This window comes from Heterodontus francisci, chromosome 34 (assembly GCF_036365525.1).
Source record: "Heterodontus francisci isolate sHetFra1 chromosome 34, sHetFra1.hap1, whole genome shotgun sequence".
NCBI lineage: Eukaryota > Metazoa > Chordata > Chondrichthyes > Heterodontiformes > Heterodontidae > Heterodontus > Heterodontus francisci.
Window position 1 is genome coordinate 28,853,613 of NC_090404.1, and position 25,496 is coordinate 28,879,108.

The 25,496-nt window shown below is 45.6% G+C and overlaps 2 protein-coding genes across 2 annotated transcripts in view; one reads left to right on the top strand and one right to left on the bottom strand.

The window, feature by feature from the left end:
* LOC137349252 (zinc finger protein 229-like) overlaps window positions 1-25,496 on the bottom strand; it is a 725,490-nt gene that overhangs the window by 615,558 nt on the left and 84,436 nt on the right. The gene's annotated exons all lie outside the window — the stretch shown is intronic.
* LOC137349299 (zinc finger protein 420-like) overlaps window positions 1-25,496 on the top strand; it is a 47,906-nt gene that overhangs the window by 987 nt on the left and 21,423 nt on the right. The window contains exon 2 of the mRNA XM_068014842.1: window positions 6,381-7,359. Coding sequence (XP_067870943.1) covers window positions 6,485-7,359 — 875 coding nt within the window. The 5' untranslated portion in view covers window positions 6,381-6,484. The remainder of the gene's footprint in view (window positions 1-6,380; window positions 7,360-25,496) is intronic.

Sequence of the window (25,496 nt, forward strand, 5' to 3'; positions counted from 1 at the left end):
AGCAGGTTTTCACTTTCTCCCTCTACCCCCTCGCTCTCTGCCCCCCCCCCCACCCCCCCGCACATCCATCCAGCTATCCCTGCTGCGTGCCTTCTTTTACAGCTTCCCTTAAGGCCTCACCCCGATCGATTTTCTTCTTACAGCCTGCTTGAGGCACGTCCTATGCCATGTGGGAGCACCAAGATACCTCCTGTGTCCTGGATAACCATTTGTGCAGGAAGTATCGTCAGTTGCAGCAGCTCGAGCTCTGGGTTCTGGAACATGAGCAGCAGCTGGTGTCACTGTGGGGCATCCGTGAGGTTGAGAGCTTTGTGGATAGCACGTTTATAGATGGGGTCACCCCGCTGCTTAAGGATATGCAGGGAGAGAGGCAATGAGTGGCCAATAGACAGTCAAGAAGAAACAGGCAGGTAGTACAGGACACCCCTGAGTGCATCTCACTCTCCAACTAGCATTCAGCTCAATACTAATGAAAGTAATGGTTCAAATGGAGAGTGCAGCCAGAGCCAAGGCCATGTCAGCTGTACAAAGAAGACTGAAAGAGCAGTAGTGATAGGGGATTCGATAGTTTGGGGATTAGAGAAGCTTTTCTGAAGCTGCAGATGTGTTGCCTCCCTGTGCCAGGATCAAGGATGTCACTGAACGGCTGCAGAGCACCCTGAGGAGGGAGGGTGAACAGCCAGCAGTCATAGTCCACATTGGTACCAAAAACATAGGCAGAAAGAGGAATGTGGTCTTGCAGTCAGAAGTGAGGGAGCTGGTGGGAAATTAGCAAGCAGCACCTCAAAAGTAGGAACACATGTCAAGTGTCTCTGGATGTTTTTACTATGTTAAAGGTGCTATATCAATGCACATTGTTGTTGTTGACTGTGGGCAGGGATTCAGTTCCAGTCTGAGTTGGAAACTCCTGGGTGCAGTCACATCAGGGAGAGGGTGTTCACCAGCTGAATGTGGAAATGGATTCACTCAGTCATCCCATTTACTGAAAGACCAGCACAGTCATACTGGAGAGAGACCGTTCAGATACTTCACCTGTGTGAAGGGATTTACTCAGTTTTCCCAGCTTTCAAAGTTCGAAGGATTTGATCCATAATTAGCACATTCCTACTGGAGAGAAGCTGTTTAGTTTGACTCATTCACCCCACGTGCTGACACACCACATGTGTCTGGAGGGGTTGGATTCTGCTGTTATTGCTGCTATTTTGGGGAATCTTGATGGTCCCTAGTTCCCAATTCCCTTCTTTCTGGGGGATAATGGAGAGTGCATCCACTTGGGTTTCTGTTTAATTCTTTTTCCTAATTTTATTGATTGGTCCAGCCCCAGTCTTCACCCCATTACAGCAAAAATATGATTGCATTTATTTGGGCTACAATGGCAGGTTTTTACCCAGCATTGTCCAGGGTGCAGAATGTTCCCTATTCCCACCACAGGAGACCAGTGCACAGGTGCTGTGCCAAACAATCTTAATCACTAGTGCTTCCTGTCCCCCAGTTTTGTTTCTGCTGCCAGGCAGAGGAGGGTGCTGGTGGATGGGGACTGGTTGGGCCTCAGTTCACGGAAGGTTTTTCATGTTTGTGCTTTTGCCTAGGGTTGTTCATTATTCTGTCATTAACACTCTCTCTCCACTGATACTTTGTCTTCCAGCACACCATTAGGACACTCTCTTTGCCTTTGCCCCTCGACCTCCTTGTCAGTTAATTTCTCTGGCCCTCTGTCCTATCACACATCTTCCCTTTTGTTCTCTTTCTCCCCACCCCTGCTTTACTTGCTTAAATCCTTTTACATTTCTAACTTTTGCCAGTTCTGATGAAAGGTCACTGACCTGCAACATTAACTCTGCTTCTCTCTCCACAGATGCTGCCAGACCTGCTGAGTATTTCCAGCACTTTGTTTTTATTTTAGATTTCCAGCATCCGCAGTATTTTGCTTTTATTTTTCTCTAACGTATCCAGTCTTTCTTCATAACTAAAATTCTCCGTCCAGGCAACATCCTCGTAAATTTCCTCTGTACCCTCTCTTGTGCAACCACATCTTTCCTGTAGTGTGGTGACCAGAACTGCATGCAGTACTCCAGCTGTGGCCTAACCAGTGTTTTATACAGTTCCAGCGAAACCTCCCTGCTGTTACAGAACCATAAGAAAATTATGGCACAGAAGGAGGCCATTCAGCCCATCGTGTCTGCGCCGGCTGAAAAAACTAGCCGCCCAATCTAATCCAACCTTCCAACACCTGGTCCATAGCCTTGCAGGTTTCAGCACTTCAGGTGCATGTCCAGGTAACTTTTAAATGAATTGAGGGTTTCTGCCTTCACCACCACTGATCCGGGCAGTGTTTTCCAGACACCCACCACCCTCTGGGTGAAAAAGTTTTTCCTCATGTCCCCTCTAATCCTCCTACCAATCACCATAAATCTGTGCCTACTGGTAATTGACCTCTCCACTAGGGGAAACGGGTCCTTCGTGTCTACTCTATCAAGGCCCCTCATAATTTTGTACACCTCTATTAAGTCACCCCTCAGCCTCCTCTTTTCTAAGGGAAACAACCCGAGCCAATCCAATCTTTCCTCATAGCTGCAACTTTCAAGCCTTGACAACATTCTTGTAAATCTCCTCTGTACTCTCTCCAGAGCAATTCTGTCCTTCCTGTAGTGTGGTGACCAGAACTGTACGCAATACTCCAGCTGTGGCCTAACCAGCGTTTTATACATTTCCAGCATTACATCCCTGCTTTTGAATTCTATACCTCGGCCACAAATCAAAAACATTCCATATGCCTTCTTCACCACTCTATCTGCCTGTCCTGCCCCCTTCAGGAATCTATGGACATGAACTCCAAGGTCTTTCACTTCTTCTACCCCTCTCAGTATTCTCCCGTTTATTGTGTATTCCATTGCTTTGTTTGCCCTCCCCAAATGCATTACCTCACACTTCTCCGGATTGAATTCCATTTTCCACTTTTCCGCCCACTCAACCAAGCCATTGATATCATTCTGGAGTCTACGGCTATCCTCTTCACTATCAACTACACGGCCAGTTTTTGCGTCATCAGCAAACTTCCCAATCATGCCTCCCACATTTAAGTCCAAATCATTAATATATACTACAACCAGCAAGGGATTCAACACAGAGCCCTGTGGAACGCCACTGGAAACCGCCTTCCATTCGCAAAAACATCCGTCGACCATTACTCTTTGTTTCCTGTCGCTGAGCCAATTCTGGATCCAACCTGCCACATTCCCCTGTATCCCAAGGGCTTTTATTTTACTGACCAGTCTGCCATGTGGGACCTTGTCAAATACCTTACTAAATTAATGTAGACCACATCCACTGCACTACCCTCATCAATCCTTCTTGTTACTTCCTCAAAAAATTCAATTACGTTAGTAAGACACAACCTTCCCTTAACAAATCCTTGCCTGAATATCCCTCATTAATCTGTGTCTTTCTAAGTGACAGTTTATCCTTTCTCAGAATTGATTTTAATAATTTACCCACTACCATTAGTATAACGTTCGCAGACCTCCAATCCTCTGGTACCTCGCCTGTATCCAGTGAGGATTTGAAGAAGATCCTCAGAGCATCTGCTATTTCCTCCCTGGTTTCCTTACTCAATGCAGGATACAATCCATCTGGCCCTGGGGATTTATCCGCTTTCAAGGAACTCAGACCCTCGAGTACTTCCTCTCTCATCAAGCTTATTGTATCTAATATTTCACACTTTTTCTACAATGTCTGCACCATCTCTCTCTTTTGTGTCTGTTCTGGGACTGTGACAGGGTTCCCCTTGTCCTCGCTTTCCATTCCACCAGCCTCCACATCCAAAGGATCATCCTCCGCCATTTCCACCACCTCCAGCATGATGCCACTACCAAACGCATCTTCCCCTGTCAGCATTCCAAAGGGATCATTCCCTCCACGACACCCTGGTCCACTCCTCCATTACTCTCACCACCTCGTCCCCTTCCCACAGCACCTTCCCCTGCAATCGCAGGAGGTGTAATACCTGCCCATTTACCTACTCTCTCCTCAATATACCAGACCCCAAACACTCCTTTCAGGTGAAGCAGCGATTTACTGTACTACTTTCAATGTAGTACACTGTATTCACTGCTCACAATGTGGTCTCCTCGACATTGGTGAGACCAAACGCAGACTGGGTGACCGCTTTACGGAACACCTCCACTCAGTCTAAAAGTATGACCCTGAGCTTCCGGTTGCTGGCCATTTCAACACCCCCCCCCACCCCCCCACCCCGTTATTCTCTGTGACCTTGTCCTATCAACACTTTCTCTTTTGTTATCCCTTGCCCCATCTCCGCTTTACTTGCTTAAAACCTTTTACATTTCTAATATCTGCCAGTTCTGATGAAGGGTCACTGACCTGAAACGTTAACTCTGCTTCTCTCTCCACAGATGCTGCCAGACCTGCTGAGTATTTCCAGCATTTCTTATTTGTGTTCCTCAAAGTGATCACCCAATCTGCATTTGGTCTTCCCAATATAGAACAGACCAGATCGTGAATATAATATACTAAATTACAAGAAGTACAAGTAAATCACTGTTTGGTTTCATCCACAAAACCTTGAGAATAGCCCAAAGGAAGAGACTTTATTTGGAGAGTAAAAGTTACAAGGTAAAGCAAACTGATTACCGGAATATTAAACTCCACTCCAGCTATAAAGAATATTAACATCAGCATCTATAAACCCCACTGTCAGAATGAACATGGTACAGTCCTGCATGTGATTAACAGCAGCAACAACAGCAGAATCCAACCCCTGCAGTCACTTGTGAACTTACTGGTGTGTCAGCAGGTGGGATTACTGAATGGATCTCTTCCCACACTCAGAGGAAGTGAACAGCCTCTCCACAGTGTGACTGTGTCAATGAGTTTCCAGTTGGGATGGGTAATTGAATTCCTTCTCACAGTCTCCACATTTCCACGGCTTCTCACCAGTGTAACTGTGCTCGAGATTTGACAGGCCAGATGATCGGCTGAAGCCTCGTCCACACACACAACATGTGTGCGGTTTCTCCACACTATGAATTGGCCTTTTTGCTTTCATAGAGTTATGCAGCACATAAACAGGCCCATCGTGTCCGTGCCGACCATCAAGCACCTATCTATTCTAATCCCATTTTCCAGCACTTGGCCTGTAGTCTTGTATGCTATGGCGTTTCAAGTACTCATCCAAATACTTCTTAAATGTTGAGAGGGTTCCTGCTTCTACCACACCTTCAGGCAGTGTGTTCTAGATTCCAACCACCCTCTGGGTGAAAAAGATTTTCCTCAAATCCCCTCTAAACCTCCTGCCCCTTGCCTTAAATCTATTCCTCATGGTTATTGACACCTCTGCTAAGGGAAAAAGTTTCTTCCTATCTACCCGATCTATGCCCCTCATAATTTTGTATACCTCAATCAGGTCCCCCCTCAGCCCTCTCTGCTCTGAGGAAAACAACCCTAGCCTATCCAATCTCTCTTCATAGCTGAAATGCTCCAGCCCAGGCAACATCCTGGTGAATCTCCTCTGCACCCTCTCCAGTGCAATCACATCCTTCTTATAGTGTGGTGCCCAGAACTGTACACAGTACTCCAGCTGTGGCCTAACTAGCATTTTATACAACTCTAACATAACCGCCCTGCTCTTATATTCTATGCCTTGGCTAATGAAGGCAAGTATCCCATCTGCCTTCCTAACTACTGTGCTGCTGCCTTCAGTGATCTCTGAACAAGCCTCATGTTCAAAGGCTGATGATATTCAGTGCCTGATAAATCGAGTGCCTGTCAGATCTTGATGTTGGGCTTGATTTGAGTTTATTTGTTCCAATTCATTGGGATATAAACAGTGACCCTGGCATATACTAACACCTTCAGGAAGGATGGTGAGAAACCCCCTGTGTGCAGAGTGAGAATAAAATCAATGTCTGTAAATCCTCTCCTAATCCCCTGTGAAAGGGGTTTATCAAAGTCATCACTGTCAGTACAGGATAGAAATTCAAAACAGACAATTCTAGTTTCTATGAAATATTTTTCCTGTCTTGTTCCCCCAAAGCTGTAAATCCCCGTCCCACACACTCTCCCTCCTCCCTGTGCTGAAATCCAAACCCATGACACCATCTGCACCATTTCTTTCCTCCTCTGCCAGTTTTCTCCCTCCCTCTACTCTGACTGGGTTCAGTTCTCCAGCCCCTGTGTGCAGAGTGAGAATCAAATCAATGAGTCAATGATTTTCTGTCCTGGTCACTGGGACCCTGAAGCCCCGCCCACTCTCTATTCTGGTCCCAGAAATTACCAGATTCATTCAGCTCAATTTCAAAACCTGTCTTTGTATTTTGTGGGTTCTCTCACTCCGATTTTTCTGTTTTAAATTCATTTTGCAGGGGATTAGAAAGGGAGGGTTTGCAGGCGGGAAACTCAAACCCAACATCACGTCAGGATCTGACAGAGGCACTCGATTCATTGGGTCCTGAATCGGACTTTTACCATGGAAGCAAATAGCCTCATTCACAGTGGGGAGAAACTGTACACGTGTTCTGAATGTGGACGAGGTTTCAGCCAATCATCTGGCCTGTCGAATCACAAGTGCAGTCACACTGCAGAGAAACAGTGGAAATGTGGAGACTGTGAGAAGGAATTCAATTACCCATCCCAACTGGAAACTCATCGACACAGTCACACTGGGGAGAGGCCATTCACCTGCTCCGTGTGTGGGAAGGGATTCACTTGTTCATCGAACCTGCTGAGACACCAGCGGGTTCACACTGGGGAGAGGCCGTTCATCTGCTCCGAGTGTGGGAAGGGATTCACTCACTCATCCATCCTGCTGACACACCAGCGAGTTCACACTGGGGAGAGGCCGTTCACCTGCTCCGAGTGTGGGAAGGGATTCACTCACTCATCTGATCTGCTGAGACACCAGCGAGTTCACACTGACGAGAGACCTTTTAAATGTTCTGACTGTGGCAATTCCTATAAATGTTCCGCTGAACTGATGTCCCATCAACGTGTTCACACTGACGAGAGACCGTTCAGGTGCTCTCACTGCGGGACTGGGTTCAGGCGATCGGGCAACCTCACTGTACACCAGCGCATTCACACTGGGGAGAGGCCGTTCACCTGCTCAGTGTGTGAGAAGGGATTCACTCGGTCATCCCAGCTACTGACACATCAGCGAGTTCACACTGGGGAGAGGCCTTTTAAATGTCCATTCTGTGGGAATTGCTACAAATGTTCCAGGGAACTGATGTCCCATCAACGCGTTCACACTGACGAGAGACCATTCAGATGTTCTTACTGTGGGACTGGGTTTAAGAGATCATCTGAACTCACTGTACACCAGCGCACTCATACTGGGGAGAGGCCTTTCACCCCTCGGTGTGTGGGAAGAGATTCACTCAGTCATCCACCCTGCTGAAACACCAGCGAGTTCACAGATTATTACAGGGGTTGGATTCTGCTGTTGCTGCTGTTAATCACATCCAGGACTGAACCATGTTCATTCTGACAGTTGGGGTTTATTTCTGATGTCAGTTGCCCCTCTTGGACTGAGCGTCTGCCCCACAGCATCTCTCATTCATGTGTGAATAAATCATCATGTCTGCAAACCTCGTTTTCAATTTAAATCCACTCAGTAAATGTACTGAACAAAAGATGAACAATAAACAGATCACAGGCCAATCCTGCAGCTCTATATTGACAGGAGAAAGTCTGTTCTTTTGCTCGAGAATGAGGCTGTTTAAGCTCTGAATGTTTGTAAGCACCAACAGACTTGAGCTGTTTGATAGACAGGCTGTTCACAGCTGTTAACATGTCAGATATTGAAGGAATTACTCTTAAAATAAACTCACCAATTTATAATCTCAGACTCCGGTCCCTGCTGTAATTAATACTCAGCATCCATTAGTGTTGATTTACAGTCAATCACTGAATAACCAGGTTAACCTTTGTTACTTGTTTTGTGAAATACTCTCCCTATTTGTGCTCAACTGCTGGATAACTCTGATTACATTTAAATGTGTTTATACATGTCTATAAAGTGTCTGTGTGCCCAGATTTAACTAAGTTCTGATTTGTAACCAATAAATGATGTTTCGGGCATGACTTGTAGTCTGGTATCTTAGAGATTTGTCAAGAAAGATTTAATTCACTCACTCAGCAGCTTGAGAGGAACCAGACTGAGGTTTAATGAACATAAGAAATAGGAGCTGGAGGAGGCCATTTGGCCCTTCGAGCCTGCTCTGCCATTCACCCAGATCATGGCTGATCTTCTACCTCAACTCCACCTTCCCGCACTATCCCCATATCCCTTAATTCCCTCAGTACCCAAAAATCTATCAATCTCTGTCTTAAATATACTCAATGACTGAGCATCCACTGCTCCCTGGGGTAGACAATTCCAAAGATTCACAACCCTTTCAGTGAAGACATTTCTCCTCATTTCAGTCCTAAATGGCTGATCCCTTATCCTGAGACTGTGACCCAGTGTTCTAGATTCCCCAGACAGGGGAAACATTTTCTCAGCATCTACCCTGTCAAGTTCCTTAAGAATTTATTATGTTTCAGTCAGATCACCTCTCATTCTTCTAAACTCCAGGGAATATAGACCTAGTCTACTCAATCTCTCCTCATAGGGGGAGATGGAGCACAGTGGGAGTGCTGTAGCATAGTGGGTATGTTACTGAACTAGTAATCCAGAGGCCTGAACTAATGATGCAGAGTCATGAATTCAAATCCCACCATGAAAGTTTAGGGATTTAAACTCAATTAACGAAATAAATCTGGGATTTAAAAAGCTAGTATCAGCAATGGTGACCTTGAAACTACCAGTTTGTCTTTAAAAACCCACCTGGTTCACTAATTTCCTTTCGGGAAGGAAATCTGCCGTCCTTACCTGGTCTCGCCTGTGTGACTCCAGACCCACAGAAATGTGGTTGACTCTGAACCGCCCTGTGAAACGGCCTAGTTAGACACTCAGTTATGTTCAAGGAGGTGGCTCACCACCACCTCAAGGACAGTTAGGGATGGGCAATAAATGCTGGCCGAGCCAATGATGCCCACATTCTGTGAATAAATAGAACAATCGCCTCATCCCAGGACCCAGACCAGAGAATTTTTGTTGAATTCCCTCCAGGGCAAATATGTCCCTCCTTAAGTAAGGAGACGAAAAGTGCACACTGTACTCCAGGTGGGGCCTCACCAATGGCCTGTATAATTGTAGTGAGACTTCTTTACTCTTATACCCCAATCCCTTTGTTACAAAAGCTAACAAACCATTTGCCTTCCTGATTGCTTGCTGTACCTGCATGTTAACTTCCTGTGATTCCTGTACGAGGTCACCAGCTCCCTCTGAATGCAAACATTTCTCAGTCTCTCCCTTCATAATTTAAAAAAAAAAAAATCTTTTTCTACCAAAGTGGATGATGTCACACTTCGTGACATTATATTCCATCTGCCATGTTCCTGCCCACTCACCCAGCCTGTTTACAACCCACTGCAACCATTTTACGTCCTCCTTACTGCTTAATTTCCCACCTAATTTTTGTATCATCAGCAAACCTGGACTCATTACGCACAATCCCCTCATCTAAGTCATTCATACAGATTGTAAGTAGCTGAGGCCTGAGTACTGCTCCTTGTGGTGCCCTGCTAGTTGTAGCCTGCCAGCCTGAAAATATCCCATTTATTCCGAATCTCTGTTTTCTGTCCAGTAACCAATCCTCAATCCATGCTAATTCCTCAATTCCATATGCCCTGATTTTGTGTAATAACCTCTGGTGTGAAACCTGATCGAATGCTTCTTGAAAATCCAAATGCACGACTGGTTCCCCCTTATCCACCTTACTAGTTACATCCTCAAGAAACTAGAACAGATTTATTCAACATGATTTCTCTTTGATGTCCATGTTGACTGCTTAATCATATTATGATTTTCTAAGGACCCTATTACCACGTCCCACATAATAGATTCTAGCATTTTGTCTCCTACTGATGTTAGGCTAACTGGCCAATAGTTCCTTGCTTTCTCCCTTCCTCCTTTCTTGAATAGTGAGGTTATGTTTGCCGCCTACCAATCCTTGAGAACTGTGCTAGAATCTAAGGAAGATCAAAACCAGTGCATTTACTCTCACTGCAGCTAACTCTTAGAAAACCCGAGGATGCAGGTCATCAGGTCCAGGGGATTTGTCACCATTTAATCCCATTAGTTTGTGATGAAAGGTCACACAGACATGAATGTTAACTCTGTTTCTATCTCCATAAATGCTGCCAGACCTGGTGAGCATTTACTGTTTTTGTTTCAGTTCTACACTCACTGGATCCCCTCTCTCTCCTCTCCTGAAGGTGCTGACTCTGACTGGGTTCAGTTCTATACTCACTGGTTCCTCTCTCTCTCCTCTCCTGAAGGTGCTGACTCTGTCTGGGTTCAGTTCGACACTCACTGGTTCCCCTCTCTCTCCTCTCCTGAAGGTGCTGACTCTGACTGGGTTCAGTTCGACACTCACTGGTTCCTCTCTCTCTCCTCCCCTGAAGGTGCTGACTCTGACTGGGTTCAGTTCGACACTCACTGGTTCCCCTCTCTCTCCTCCCCTGAAGGTGCTGACTCTGACTGGGTTCAGTTCTACACTCTCTGGTTCCCCTCTCTCTCTCCTCCCCTGAAGGTGCTGACTGTGACTGGGTTCAGTTCTACACTCTCTGGTTCCCCTCTCTCTCTCCTCCCCTGAAGGTGCTGACTCTGACTGGGTTCAGTTCTACACTCACTGGTTCCTCTCTCTCTCCTCCCCTGAAGGTGCTGACTCTGACTGGGTTCAGTTCGACACTCACTGGTTCCCCTCTCTCTCCTCCCCTGAAGGTGCTGACTCTGACTGGGTTCAGTTCTACACTCTCTGGTTCCCCTCTCTCTCTCCTCCCCTGAAGGTGCTGACTCTGTCTGTGTGTACGTGCTCTCTCCCCCTCCTCCGACACTCTGGCCCTCCCTGTCCATTGTAACATCTCCCAGTTCTGGTGATGGGCTCTCACTGACCACTCTCCATTTCTCCTTCTTATGCAGATGCTCCCTGATCATTACCATTTCATATAATCATACAGCAGAGAAGGAGGCCATTCGGTCCATCATGTCTGTGCTGGCTGTTTGAAAGAACTAACCAGCTAGTCCGACTCCCCTAAACCTTCCCTGGAGCCTTGGAAAATTTCCCTCTGGTGTTTTTATCCAATTCCTTTTTGAAAGTTATTAATGAATCTGCTTCCTTCACCCTTTCAGGCAGTGAATTCCAGATCAGAACAACTCGCTGCCTAAAAACATTTCTCCTCACCTCCTCCTACTGGCTTTATTGGCCAATTATTTTAAATCTCTGTCATCTGGTTACTGACCCTCCTGCCAGTGGAAACAGTGTCTCCCTCTCTACTCAATGAAAATCCCTCATCATTTTGAACATGTCTATTAAATCTCCCCTTAACCTTCTCTGCTCTCAGGAGAACAATCCCAGCTTCTCCAGAGAACTGAAATCCCTCATCCCTGGTATCATTCTAGTAAATCTCCTCTGCACCCTCTCCAAGGCCTTGATTCTTTTCTAAAGTCTGGTGCCCAGAACTGGACACAATACTCCAGCTGAGATCTAACTAGTGATTTATAAAGGTTTAGCAGAGCCTCCTTGCCTCTGTACTCTAGGCTTCTATTTATAAAGCTAAGGATCTGCTCTGCTTTTTGAACAGCTTTATTAATTTGTCCTGCTACCTTCAAAGATTTGTGTTCAGGCACCCCCAGGTATCTCTGATCCTACACTGTTTAAACTTGTACTATTTCGTTTATATTGTCTGTCCTCATTCTTCCTTCCAAAATGCATTACATTACACTCTTCTGCATTAAATCTCATCTGCCATGTATCTGCCCATTGCACCAGTCTGTCAATATCCTCCAGAGATCTGGTACCATCCTTCTCAATCTTTTCTGCTCCTCTGTCATTTACAGACATTCCCTGACCTGTTCCCCTTTCTCCTCCATTTACAGACAGTAATATCTTCACTCTTTTCTGCTGATCTTGTGCAGCAGAGCTGGTGTAGATAGAAGGACTTGGTCTGCAAGGTACGGTCTGCCTGAGGGTGATGATGAATATTCTTGTGTCATAGCTCAGTGAGATCTGATCACTTACCCAGTGAGTGAGTCTGTATAAATGTAACTCAGATAGACACAGCTTGTGTCTTAGTTCAGTGAGATCTGATCACTTACCCAGTGAGAGAGTTTTATTTTCATTCATGGGATGTGGGAGTCGCTGGCCAGGCCAGCATTTATTGCCCATCCCTAATTGCACTTGAGAAGGTGGTGGTGAGCTGCCTTCTTGAACTGCTACAGGTAGCTACACCCACTGTGCTGTTAGGAAGGGAGTTCCTGGATTTTGACCCAGTGACAGTGAAGGAACGACAATATGGTTCCAAGTCAGGATAGTGTGTGAGTTGGTGTCCTCATGCATTTGTTGCCCTTGTCCTTCTAGTTGGTAGAGGTCGTGGGTTTGGAAGGTGCTATCAAAGGAGCCTTGGTGCGTTGCTGCAGTGCATCTTGTCGATGGTACACACTGCTCCCACTGTGTGAATGTCGGTGGATGGGGTGCCAATCAAGTGGGCTGCTTCGTGCTGGATGGTGTCGAGCTTTTTGAATGTTGTTGGAGCTGCACCCATCCAGGTAAGTGGAGAGTATTCCATCACACTCCTGACTTATGCCTTGTAGATGGTGGACAGACATTGGGGAGTCAGGAGGTGAGTTACTCGCCTCAGGATTCCTAGCCTCTGACCTGCTCTTGTAGCCACGGTATTTATATGGCTACTCCAGTTCAGTTTCTGGGCAATGGTAGCCCCTAGGATGTTGACAGTGGGGGATTCAGCGTAGGTAATGCCATTGAATGTCAAGGGGAGATGGTTAGATTCTCTCTTGTTGGAGATGGTCATTGCCTGGCACTTGAGTGGCGCGAATGTTACTTGCCACTTATCAGCCCAAGCCTGGATATTGTCCAGGTCTTGCTGCATTTCTACACAGACTGCTTCAGTATCTGAGGAGTCACGAATGGTGCTGAACATTGTGCAATCATCAGCGAACATCCCCACTTCTGACCTTATGATTGAAGGAAGGTCATTGATGAAACAGCTGAAAAAGGTTGGGCCTAGGATACTACCCTGAGGAACTCCTGCAGTGATGTCCTGGAGCTCAGATGATTGACATCCAATAACCACAGCCATCTTTCTTTGTGCAAGGTATGACTCCAACCAGCAGAGTTTTCCCACTGATTCCCATTGACCTCAGTTTTGCTAGGACTCCTTGATGCCATACTCGGTCAAATGCTGCCTTGATGTCAAGAGCAGTCACTCTCACCTCACCTCTTGAGTTCAGCTCTTTTGTCCGTGTTTGAACCAAGGCTGTAATGAGATCAGGAGCTGAGTGGCCCTGGTGGAACCCAAACTGAGCATCACTGAGCAAGTGCCGCTTGATAGCACTGTCAATGACACCTTCCATCACTTTACTGATGATTGAGAGTAGACTGATGGGGCGGTAATTGGCCGGGTTGGACTTGTCCTGCTTTTGTGTACAGGACATACCTGGGCATTTTTCCACATTGCCGGGTAGATGCCAGTGTTGTAGCTGTACTGGAGCAGCTTGGCTAGGGGTGCGGCAAGTTCTGGAGCACAGGTCTTCAGTACTATTGCCGGAATATTGTCAGGGCCCATAGCCTTTGCAGTATCCAGTGTCTTCAGTCATTTTTTTATATCACGTGGAGTGAATCGGATTGGCTGAAGTCTGGCATCTGTGATGCTGGGGACTTCAGGAGGCCGAGATGGATCATCAACTCGGCACTTCTGGCTGAAGATTGTTGCAAATGCTTCTGCCTTATCTTTCGCACTGATGTACTGGGCTCCCCCATCATTGAGGATGGGGATATCTGTGGAGCCACCTCCTCCAGTTAGTTGTTTAATTGTCCATCACCATTCATTGCTGGATGTGGCAGGACTGCAAAACTTAGATCTGATCCGTTGGTTGTGGGATCGCTTAGAGCTCTGTCTATCACATGTTGCTTATGCAGTTTGGCACGCAAATAATCCTGTGTTGTAGCTTCACCAGGTTGACACCTCATTTTGAGGTATGCCTGGTGCTGCTCCTGGCATGTCCTCCTGCACTCTTCATTGAAGCAGGGTTGGACTCCTGGCTTGATGGTAATGGTAGAGTGGGGGATATGCCGGGCCACGAGGTTACAGATTGTGGCTGAGTACAATTCTGCTGTTGCTGATGGCCCACAGCGCCTCATGGATGCCCAGGTTTTGCATTGTCCACAAGGACTGTGCGGTGATCACTCTTACCAATACAGTCATGGACAGATGCATCTGCGGCAGGCAGATTGGTGAGGACAAGGTCAAGTATGTTTTTCCCTCTTCTGGTCCCTTCACCTCCTGCTGCAGACCCAGTCTAGCAGCTATGTCCTTTAGGACTCAGCCAGCTCGGTCAGTAGTAGTGCTCCCGAGCCACTCTTGGTGATGGTCATTGAAGTTCCCCACCCAGGGTACATTCTGCACCATTGCCACCCTCAGTGCTTCCTCCAAGTAATGTTCAACATGGAGGAGTACTGAGTCATCAGCTGAGCGAGGGCGGTAGGTGGTAATCGGTAGGAGGTTACCTTGCCCATATTTGACCTGATGCCATGAGACCTCATGGGATCCGGAGTCGATGTTGAGGACTCCCAGGGCAACTCCCTCCCGACTATAGACCACTGTGCCACCGCCTCTGCTGCTGGGTCTGTCCTGCCATTGCAGGCTATTGCACAAGCACCCAGCTGTTAGTAAGGAGGACCTTTCAGGGTCAACAGGGCTGGGTTTGTCATTGTCACTTCTGGTGTCTACATCGATGCCAGGTGGTCCATCCGGTTTCATTCTTTGGAATTGACTTTGTAGCAGTTAGATACAACTGAGTGGCTTGTTAGGCCATTTCAGAGGGCATGCAACAGTCAGCCACATTGTTGTGGGTCTGGAGTCACATGTAGGTCAGACCAGGTAAGGACAGCAGATTTCCTTCCCTAAAGGACATTAGTGAACCAGATGGGTTTTTACAACAATCGACAATGGCTTCATGGCCATCATTAGACTAGCTTTTAATTCTAGATTTATTAATTGAATTCAAATTCATCTTCTGCTGTGGTGGGATTCAAACCCACCCACCCTCGGCAGAACAACACCCTGGGTCTCTGGGTTACCAGCCCAGTGACAATACCACTACGCCACCGCCACCATCTCTATAAATGTAACTCAGATAGACACAGCTTGTGTCACAGTTCAGTGAGATCTGATCACTTACTGAGTGAGTGAGTCTGTATAAATGTAACTCAGATAGACACAGCTTGTGTCACAGTTCAGTGAGATCTGATCACTTACTGAGTGAGTGAGTCTGTATAAATGTAACTCAGATAGACACAGCTTGTGTCACAGTTCAGTGAGATCTGATCACTTACTGAGTGAGTGAGTCTGTATAAATGTAACTCAGATAGACACAGCTTGTGTCATAGTTCAGTGAGATCTGATCACTTACCCAGTGAGTGAGTCTGTATAAATATAACTCAGATAGACACAGCTTGTGTCATCGTTCAGTGAGATCTGATCACTTACCCAGTGAGTGAGTCTGTATAAACGTAACTCAGATAGACACAGCTTGTGTCATCGTTCAGTGAGATCTGATCACTTACCCAGTGAGTGAGTCTGTATAAATATAACTCAGATAGACACAGCTTGTGTCATCGTTCAGTGAGATCTGATCACTTACCCAGTGAGTGAGTCTGTATAAACGTAACTCAGATAGACACAGCTTGTGTCATAGTTCAGAGAGATCTGATCACTTACCCAGTGAGTGAGTCTGTATAAATGTAACTCAGATAGACACAGCTTGTGTCATAGTTCAGTGAGATCTGATCACTTACCCAGTGAGTGAGTCTGTATAAATGTAACTCAGATAGACACAGCTTGTGTCATAGTTCAGAGAGATCTGATCACTTACTGAGTGAGTGAGTCTGTATAAATGTAACTCAGATAGACACAGCTTGTGTCATAGTTCAGAGAGATCTGATCACTTACTGAGTGAGTGAGTCTGTATAAATGTAACTCAGATAGACACAGCTTGTGTCACAGTTCAGTGAGATCTGATCACTTACTGAGTGAGTGAGTCTGTATAAATGTAACTCAGATAGACACAGCTTGTGTCACAGTTCAGTGAGATCTGATCACTTACCCAGTGAGTGAGTCTGTATAAATGTAACTCAGATAAACACAGCTTGTGTCATAGTTCAGTGAGATCTGATCACTTACTGAGTGAGTGAGTCTGTATAAATGTAACTCAGATAGACACAGCTTGTGTCATAGTTCAGTGAGATCTGATCACTTACCCAGTGAGTGAGTCTGTATAAATGTAACTCAGACACAGCTTGTGTCTAGTTCAGTGAGATCTGATCACTTACTGAGTGAGTGAGTCTGTATAAATGTAACTCAGATAGACACAGCTTGTGTCATAGTTCAGTGAGATCTGATCACTTACCTAGTGAGTGAGTCTGTATAAATGTAACTCAGATAGACACAGCTTGTGTCATAGTTCAGTGAGATCTGATCACTTACCCAGTGAGTGAGTCTGTATAAATGTAACTCAGACACAGCTTGTGTCTAGTTCAGTGAGATCTGATCACTTACTGAGTGAGTGAGTCTGTATAAATGTAACTCAGATAGACACAGCTTGTGTCATAGTTCAGTGAGATCTGATCACTTACCTAGTGAGTGAGTCTGTATAAATGTAACTCAGATAGACACAGCTTGTGTCATAGTTCAGTGAGATCTGATCACTTACTGAGTGAGTGAGTCTGTATAAATGTAACTCAGATAGACACAGTTTGTGTCACAGTTCAGTGAGATCTGATCACTTACTGAGTGAGTGAGTCTGTATAAATGTAACTCAGATAGACACAGCTTGTGTCACAGTTCAGTGAGATCTGATCACTTACTGAGTGAGTGAGTCTGTATAAATGTAACTCAGATAGACACAGCTTGTGTCACAGTTCAGTGAGATCTGATCACTTACTGAGTGAGTGAGTGAGTCTGTATAAATGTAACTCAGATAGACACAGCTTGTGTCATAGTTCAGTGAGATCTGATCACTTACTGAGTGAGTGAGTGAGTCTGTATAAATGTAACTCAGATAGACACAGCTTGTGTCATAGTTCAGTGAGATCTGATCACTTACCGAATGAGTGAGTCTGTATAAATGTAACTCAGATAGACACAGCTTGTGTCATAGTTCAGTGAGATCTGATCACTTACCCAGTGAGTGAGTCTGTATAAATGTAACTCAGATAGACACAGCTTGTGTCATAGTTCAGTGAGATCTGATCACTTACCCAGTGAGTGAGTCTGTATAAATGTAACTCAGATAGACACAGCTTGTGTCATAGTTCAGTGAGATCTGATCACTTACCCAGTGAGTGAGTCTGTATAAATGTAACTCAGATAGACACAGTTTGTGTCACAGTTCAGTGAGATCTGATCACTTACTGAGTGAGTGAGTCTGTATAAATGTAACTCAGATAGACACAGCTTGTGTCACAGTTCAGTGAGATCTGATCACTTACTGAGTGAGTGAGTCTGTATAAATGTAACTCAGATAGACACAGCTTGTGTCATAGTTCAGTGAGATCTGATCACTTACTGAGTGAGTGAGTCTGTATAAATGTAACTCAGATAGACACAGCTTGTGTCAGAGTTCAGTGAGATCTGATCACTTACCCAGTGAGTGAGTCTGTATAAATGTAACTCAGATAGACACAGCTTGTGTCACAGTTCAGTGAGATCTGATCACTTACTGAGTGAGTGAGTGAGTCTGTATAAATGTAACTCAGATAGACACAGCTTGTGTCATAGTTCAGTGAGATCTGATCACTTACTGAGTGAGTGAGTCTGTATAAATGTAACTCAGATAGACACAGTTTGTGTCACAGTTCAGTGAGATCTGATCACTTACTGAGTGAGTGAGTCTGTATAAATGTAACTCAGATAGACACAGCTTGTGTCATAGTTCAGTGAGATCTGATCACTTACCCAGTGAGTGAGTCTGTATAAATGTAACTCAGATAGACACAGCTTGTGTCATAGTTCAGTGAGATCTGATCACTTACCCAGTGAGTGAGTCTGTATAAATGTAACTCAAATAGACACAGCTTGTGTCATAGTTCAGTGAGATCTGATCACTTACTGAGTGAGTGAGTGAGTCTGTATAAATGTAACTCAGATAGACACAGCTTGTGTCACAGTTCAGTGAGATCTGATCACTTACCCAGTGAGTGAGTCTGTATAAATGTAACTCAGATAGACACAGCTTGTGTCATAGTTCAGTGAGATCTGATCACTTACCCAGTGAGTGAGTCTGTATAAATGTAACTCAGATAGACACAGCTTGTGTCATAGTTCAGTGAGATCTGATCACTTACCCAGTGAGTGAGTCTGTATAAATGTAACTCAGATAGACACAGCTTGTGTCATAGTTCAGTGAGATCTGATCACTTACCCAGTGAGTGAGTCTGTATAAATGTAACTCAGATAGACACAGCTTGTGTCACAGTTCAGTGAGATCTGATCACTTACCCAGTGAGTGAGTCTGTATAAATGTAACTCAGATAAACACAGCTTGTGTCATAGTTCAGTGAGATCTGATCACTTACTGAGTGAGTGAGTCTGTATAAATGTAACTCAGACACAGCTTGTTGGGGAGAAGGAAGCTCTGAACGAACCACTGGTCTTTCTCTTCTCCACAATTGGGGAAAGGTGACTCTTTCCATACATTCAAAACTACTAATAAAGTCATTAAGGATAATTTGTTCCTTTGAGACAAATGATTTGGTTGAACTAGAATCAACAAGTGGGATTGACCCAGAGCCTGAGTCACTATTTTAATGACAGGAAGAGAGAGAATCTGGAGAGGAGAAAAGAATTAGTTAGAAGCCTGGGTGCTGAATCTGGAACAGTGAGCAGAAAGGGGGAGGAGTGTGTGGGCCAGGGATTTATAGATTTAGGAGAATGAAAGGAGAAAGAGTGTTCCTTGGAAACTAGAATTGTCTGTTCTGAATTTCTATCCTTTTACAGGATCTTACAAGGAGAGGATTTGTAGACAGGAAACTCAAACCAAAAATCTCAGCGTGATTTTACAGAATCACTTAATTCATGTATAATCGGCCTCTGATTATGGAAGGAGAAACATTACTTTATTTTGTCTGTGGGAAAAGGTTTAAATCACCACTGAGACTGGAAAAGCACCGAGAGAGAGAGAGAGAGAGACACACACACACACTCTGTCTCTCTCTCTCAAGTGAGGGTGTTCCAGTGCACGGACTGTGGAAAGAGATTTATCCAGTTACACAGCTTGAAAAAACATCACACCATTCACAATGGGGAGAAACTGTACATGTGCGTGTGGACGAGACTTCAACCAATCGTCCAAGCTGGAGAGATTCAAGGACACTTGCACCACATGGAAATGTGGGAACTTTACCCATCAGAACTGGAATCTCATCTGTTCAGTCATACTGGGGAGTGGCCGTTCACCTGCTCCTTGTGCGGGATGGGATTCACTCAGTCGGGCCACCGTCTGATGGACCAGGCTGTTCACACTTGCTCTGTGTGTGGGTAAGGATTCACTTACTCATCCATCCTGTAAAAACACCAGCAAGCTAATGTCACGGCAGGGTTAGATTCTGTTGTTATTGCTGTTGTTAATCACATTGAACAACTTGCCTCCGTAGAGCGTTTTTAATGGAGTAAAACATCCCAAGGAAAGTTATCAAAGAAAATTTGACATGGAGCCACAAAAGAGAAATTAGGGCAGATGGCCAAAAGCTTGGTCAAAGAGACAAATTTGAATGAACATTTAAGGAGAGGAAGAGCAGCGTAGAGTTTTAGGGAAGGAATTCCAGAATTTAGGAACTCGGCAGCTGATAGCACAGCCACCAATCATGGAGCATCAAAATACAGGATGCACAAGAAGGCCGGAATTGGAAGAGGGTAGATATCTTGGAGGGTTGTAGAACTGGAGGAGATTATAGGTGAGGCCATACAGTGATTAAAAACAAAGAGAAGAATGTTAAAATCGAGGAATTACTTGACTAGATGCCAATGTAATCCAGCGAGCACATGTGTGATAGGTGAACAGGATTTAATGTGTGTTAGGACATGAGCAGTGGAGTTTTGGATAACCTCAAATTTACAGAGGGTAGAACGTGGGAGGCCGGCCAGGAGTACATTGGAATAACCCAGTCTAGAGGTAACAAAGGCATGGATGAGGGTTTCAGCAGCAGATAAACTGAGGCAGGGGCAGAATCCGGCAATTTACAGAGATGGAAATAGGCAGACTTAGTGATGACACAGATATGATGTCAGAAGCTCATCTTGAGGTCAAATAGGACACCAGGGTTGCAAAACATCTGGTTTAGTGTCAGTTGCCATGGAGAGGGATGGAGTCTGAAGCGAGGGAATGGATGGTGGAGTGGAGATCAAAGACAATGGCTTCAATCTTCCCAATATTTAATTGGAGGAACTTCCTGCTCAACACCACTGGATATCGGACAAGCAGTGTGATAATTTAGTCGAGAGAGGTGGTGGTGAGGTACAGCTGGGTGTGATCAGTTTCCATGTGAAAACTAACACTGTGTTTTCAGATGGTGCTATTGAGGGACAGCATGTAGATGAGAAATAGGAGGAAGCCAAGGATAGATCCTTGGAGGAGACCAGAGGTAACTGTGCAGGAGTGGGAAGAGAAGCCATTGCAGGTGATACTCTGGCTATGATTAGATAAGAATGGAACCAGGAGGGTGCAGTCCCACCCAGCTGGATAACAGTGGAGAGGTGTTTAAGGAGGATGGTGTGGTCAACCGTGTCAGAGACTGCAGACAGTCGAGAAGGATGAGGAGGGATAGTTTATCTTTGTCTCAGTTACATAGGATGTCATTTGTGACTTTGATAAGAGTCGTTCCTGTACTGTGGCGGGATGAAAACCTGATTAGAGGGAGTCAAACATGGAATTCTGGGAAAGATGGGCATGGATTTGGGAGGCAACAAAATGTTCAATGATTTTGAAGAGGAATGGGGGGCTGGAGATGGGGATTTAGTTTGCAAGAACGGTGAGGTCAAGGGTAGTTTTTCTTGCGGAGGGGATGATGATGGCAGATTTAAAAGGAGAGAGGAACAGTACCCGAAGAGAGTGAACTGTTAACAATATCAGCTAACATGGGGAAGTTGACTGGTCAGCAGTTTAGTGGGAATAGGGTGGATGGAACTCGCTGGTGTGTCAGCAGGTGGGATGATTTAATGAATCCCTTCCCACACTCTGAGTAGGTGAATGGCCTCTCCCCGGTATGAGTGTGTTGATGAATTTCCAGCTCAGATGGGTAATTGATTCCCTTTCCACAGACCCCACATTGCCTCGGCTTCTTCCCAGTGTGACTGCACTTGTGTTTGGACAGATCAGATGATCAGCTGTAACCTCGTCCACATACAGAACATGTGTACAGTTTCTCCCCACTGTGATTGGTGCTTTTTCCTTCCATGTTCAAAATCCAGTGATATTCGGGTTACGATAAATTGGGCGACTCCTTCAGATCCTGATCTGACGTTTGCTTTGCATTTCACGGCTGCAATTCCTCCCCTTCTAAAACCCTGTGAAATTGATTTAAAATAGAAAAAGCAGAGTGAGAGAGAACCCACAAAAAAACAATGGCAGGTTGTGAAATGGAGCTGAATGAATCTGGTAATTTATGGGGTCGGCACGAGAAGAAAGTGACCATGAAAGCTGCTGGATTGATGTACAACCCCAACTGGTTCAATAATGTCCTTCAGGGAAGGGAACCTGACACCCAGTCTGGACCTACACAAGACTCTGCCCTCGATGGAAGAAAAAAATGAGAGGGAGGTGAAGGGAGGGAGAGAGAGAGAGAGAGAGAGGAAGGGTGGGGGAGAGGTGGGAAGGGCAGGGAGTGGAGAGGGTTTTTATATATCGACAACTCAACTAGAACTAGTGGCGCAGTGGTTAGCACCGCAGCCTCACAGCTCCAGCGGCCTGGGTTCAGTTCTGGGTACAGCCTGTGCGGAGTTTGCAAGTTAGAATTATAATTAGAACATTACAGCGCAGTACCGGCCCTTCGGCCCTCAATGTTGCGCCGACCTGTAAAACCGTCTGACCTACACTATTCCATTTTCATCCATATGTCTATCCAATGACCACTTAAATGCCCTTAAAGTTGGCGAGTCCACTACTGTTGCAGGCAGGGCGCTCCACACCCCTACTACTCTCTGAGTAAAGAAACTACCTCTGACATCTGTCCTATATCTATCACCCCTCAACTTAAAGCTATGTCCCCTCGTGTTTGCCATCACCATCCGAGGAAAAAGACTCTCACTATCCACCCTATCTAACCCTCTGATTATCTTATATGTCTCTATTAAGTCACCTCTCCTCCTCCTTCTCTCCAACGAAAACAACCTCAAGTCCCTCAGCCTTTCCTCGTAAGACCTTCCCTCCATACCAGGCAACATCCTAGTAAATCTCCTCTGCACCCTTTCCAAAGCTTCCACATCCTTCCTATAATGCGGTGACCAGAACTGCACGCAATACTCCAGGTGCGGTCTCACCAGAGTTTTGTACAGCTGCAGCATGACCTCGTGGCTCCGAAACTCAATCCCCCTACTAATAAAAGCTAACACACCATATGCCTTCTTAACAGCCCTATTAACCTGGGTAGCAACCTTCAGGGATTTATGTACCTGGACACCAAGATCTCTCTGTTCATCTACACTACCAAGAATCTTCCCATTAGCCCAGTACTCTGCATTCCTGTTACTCCTTCCAAAGTGAATCACGTCACACTTTTCTGCATTAAACTCCATTTGCCATCTCTCAGCCCAGCTCTGCAGCCTATCTATGTCCTTCTGTACCCTACAACATCCTTCGGCACTATCCACAACTCCACCGACCTTAGTGTCATCTGCAAATTTACTAACCCATCTTTCTACACCCTCTTCCAGGTCATTTATAAAAATGACAAACAGCAGTGGCCCCAAAACAGATCCTTGCGGTACACCACTAGTAACTAAACTCCAGGATGAACATTTGCCATCAACCACCACCACCTTTCAGCTAGCCAATTTCTGATCCAAAGCTCTAAATCACCTTCAACCCCATACTTCCGTATTTTCTGCAATAGCCTACCGTGGGGAACCTTATCAAACGCCTTACTGAAATCCATATACACCACATCCACTGCTTTACCCTCATCCACCTGTTTGGTCACCTTGTCAAAAAACTCAATAAGGTTTGTGAGGCACGACCTACCCTTCACAAAACCGTGCTGACTATCGCTAATGAACTTATTCTTTTCTAGATGATTTTAAATCCTGACTCTTATAACCTTTTCCAACATTTTACCCACAACCGAAGTAAGGCTCACAGGTCTATAATTACCAGGGCTGTCTCTACTCCCCTTCTTGAACAAGGGGACAACATTTGCTATCCTCCAGTCTTCCGGCACTATTCCTGTCGACAATGACGACATAAAGATCAAGGACAAAGGCTCTGCAATCTCCTCCCTAGCTTCCCAGAGAATCCTAGGATAAATCCCATCTGGCCCAGGGGACTTATCTATTTTCACACTTTCCAAAGTTGCTAACACCTCCTCCTTGTGAACCTCAATCCCATCTAGCCTAGTAGCCTGAATCTCAGTATTCTCCTCGACAACATTTTCTTTCTCTACTGTAAATACTGACGCAAAATATTCATTTAACGCTTCCCCTATCTCCTCTGATTCCACACACAACTTCCCACTACTATCCTTGATTGGCCCTAATCTAACTCTAGTCATTCTTTTATTCCTGATATACCTATAGAAAGCCTTAGGGTTTTCCCTGATCCTATACGCCAATGACTTCTCGTGTCCTCTCTTTGCTCTTCTTAGCTCTCCCTTTAGTTCCTTCCTGGCTAGCTTGTAACTCTCAAGCGCCCTAACTGAGCCTTCACGTCTCATCCTAACATAAGCCTTCTTCTTCCTCTTGACAAGCGCTTCAACTTCTTCAGTAAACCATGGCTCCCTCGCTCGACAACTTCCTCCCTGCCTGACAGGTACATACTTATTAAGGACACGCAGTAGCTGCTCCTTGAATAAGCTCCACATTTCGATTGTTCCCATCCCCTGCAGTTTCCTTCCCCTTCCTACGCATCCTAAATCTTGCCTAATCGCATCATAATTTCCTTTCCCCCAGCTATAATTTTTGCCCTGCGGTATATACCTGTCCCTGCCCATCGCTAAGGTAAACCTAACCGAATTGTGATCACTATCACCAAAGTGCTCACCTACATCTAAATCTAACACCTGGCCGGGCTCATTACCCAGTACCAAATCCAATGTGGCATCGCCCCTGGTTGGCCTGTCTACATACTGTGTCAGAAAACCCTCCTGCACACACTGGACAAAAACTGACCCATCTAAAGTACTCGAACTATAGTATTTCCAGTCAATATTTAGAAAGTTAAAGTCCCCCATAACAACTACCCTGTTACTCTTGCCCCTGTCGAGAATCATCTTCGCTATCCTTTCCTCTACATCTCTGGAACTATTTGGAGGTCTATAAAAGACTCCCAACAGGGTGACCTCACCTCTCCTGTTTCTAACCTCGGCCCATACTACCTCCGTAGACGAGTCCTCAAATGTCCTTTCTGTCGCTGTAATACTCTCCTTGATTAACAATGTCACACCCCCCCCCTCTTTTACCATCTTCTCTGTTCTTACTGAAACATCTAAATCCCGGAACCTGCAACATCCATTCCTGCCCCTGCTCTACCCATGTCTCCGAAATGGCCACTACATCGAGATCCCAGGTACCAACCCATGCTGCAAGCTCACCCACCTTATTCCGGATGCTCCTGGCGTTGAAGTAGACACACTTTAAACCAGGTTCTTGCTTGCCAGTGCCCTCTTGCGTCCTTGTAACCTTATCCCTGACCTCACTACTCTCAACATCCTGTACACTGGCACTACAATTTAGGTTCCCATTCCCCTGCTGAATTAGTTTAAACCCCCCCCAAGAGCACTAGCAAATCTCCCCCCAGGATATTGGTACCCCTCTGGTTCAGGTGAAGACCATCCTGTTTGTAGAGGTCCCACCTACCCCAGAAAGAGCCCCAATTATCCAGGAAACCAAAACCCTCCCTCCTGCACCATCCCTGCAGCCACGTGTTCAACTCCTCTCTCTCCCTATTCCTCGCTTCGCTATCACGTGGCACGGGCAACAACCCAGAGATAACAACTCTGTTTGTTCTCGCTCTAAGCTTCCACCCTAGCTCCCTGTATTTCTGTCTTAAATCCCCATCTCTCTTCCTACCTATGTCGTTGGTGCCTATGTGGACCACGACTTGGGGCTGCTCCCCCTCCCCACTAAGGATCCCAAAAACACGATCCGAG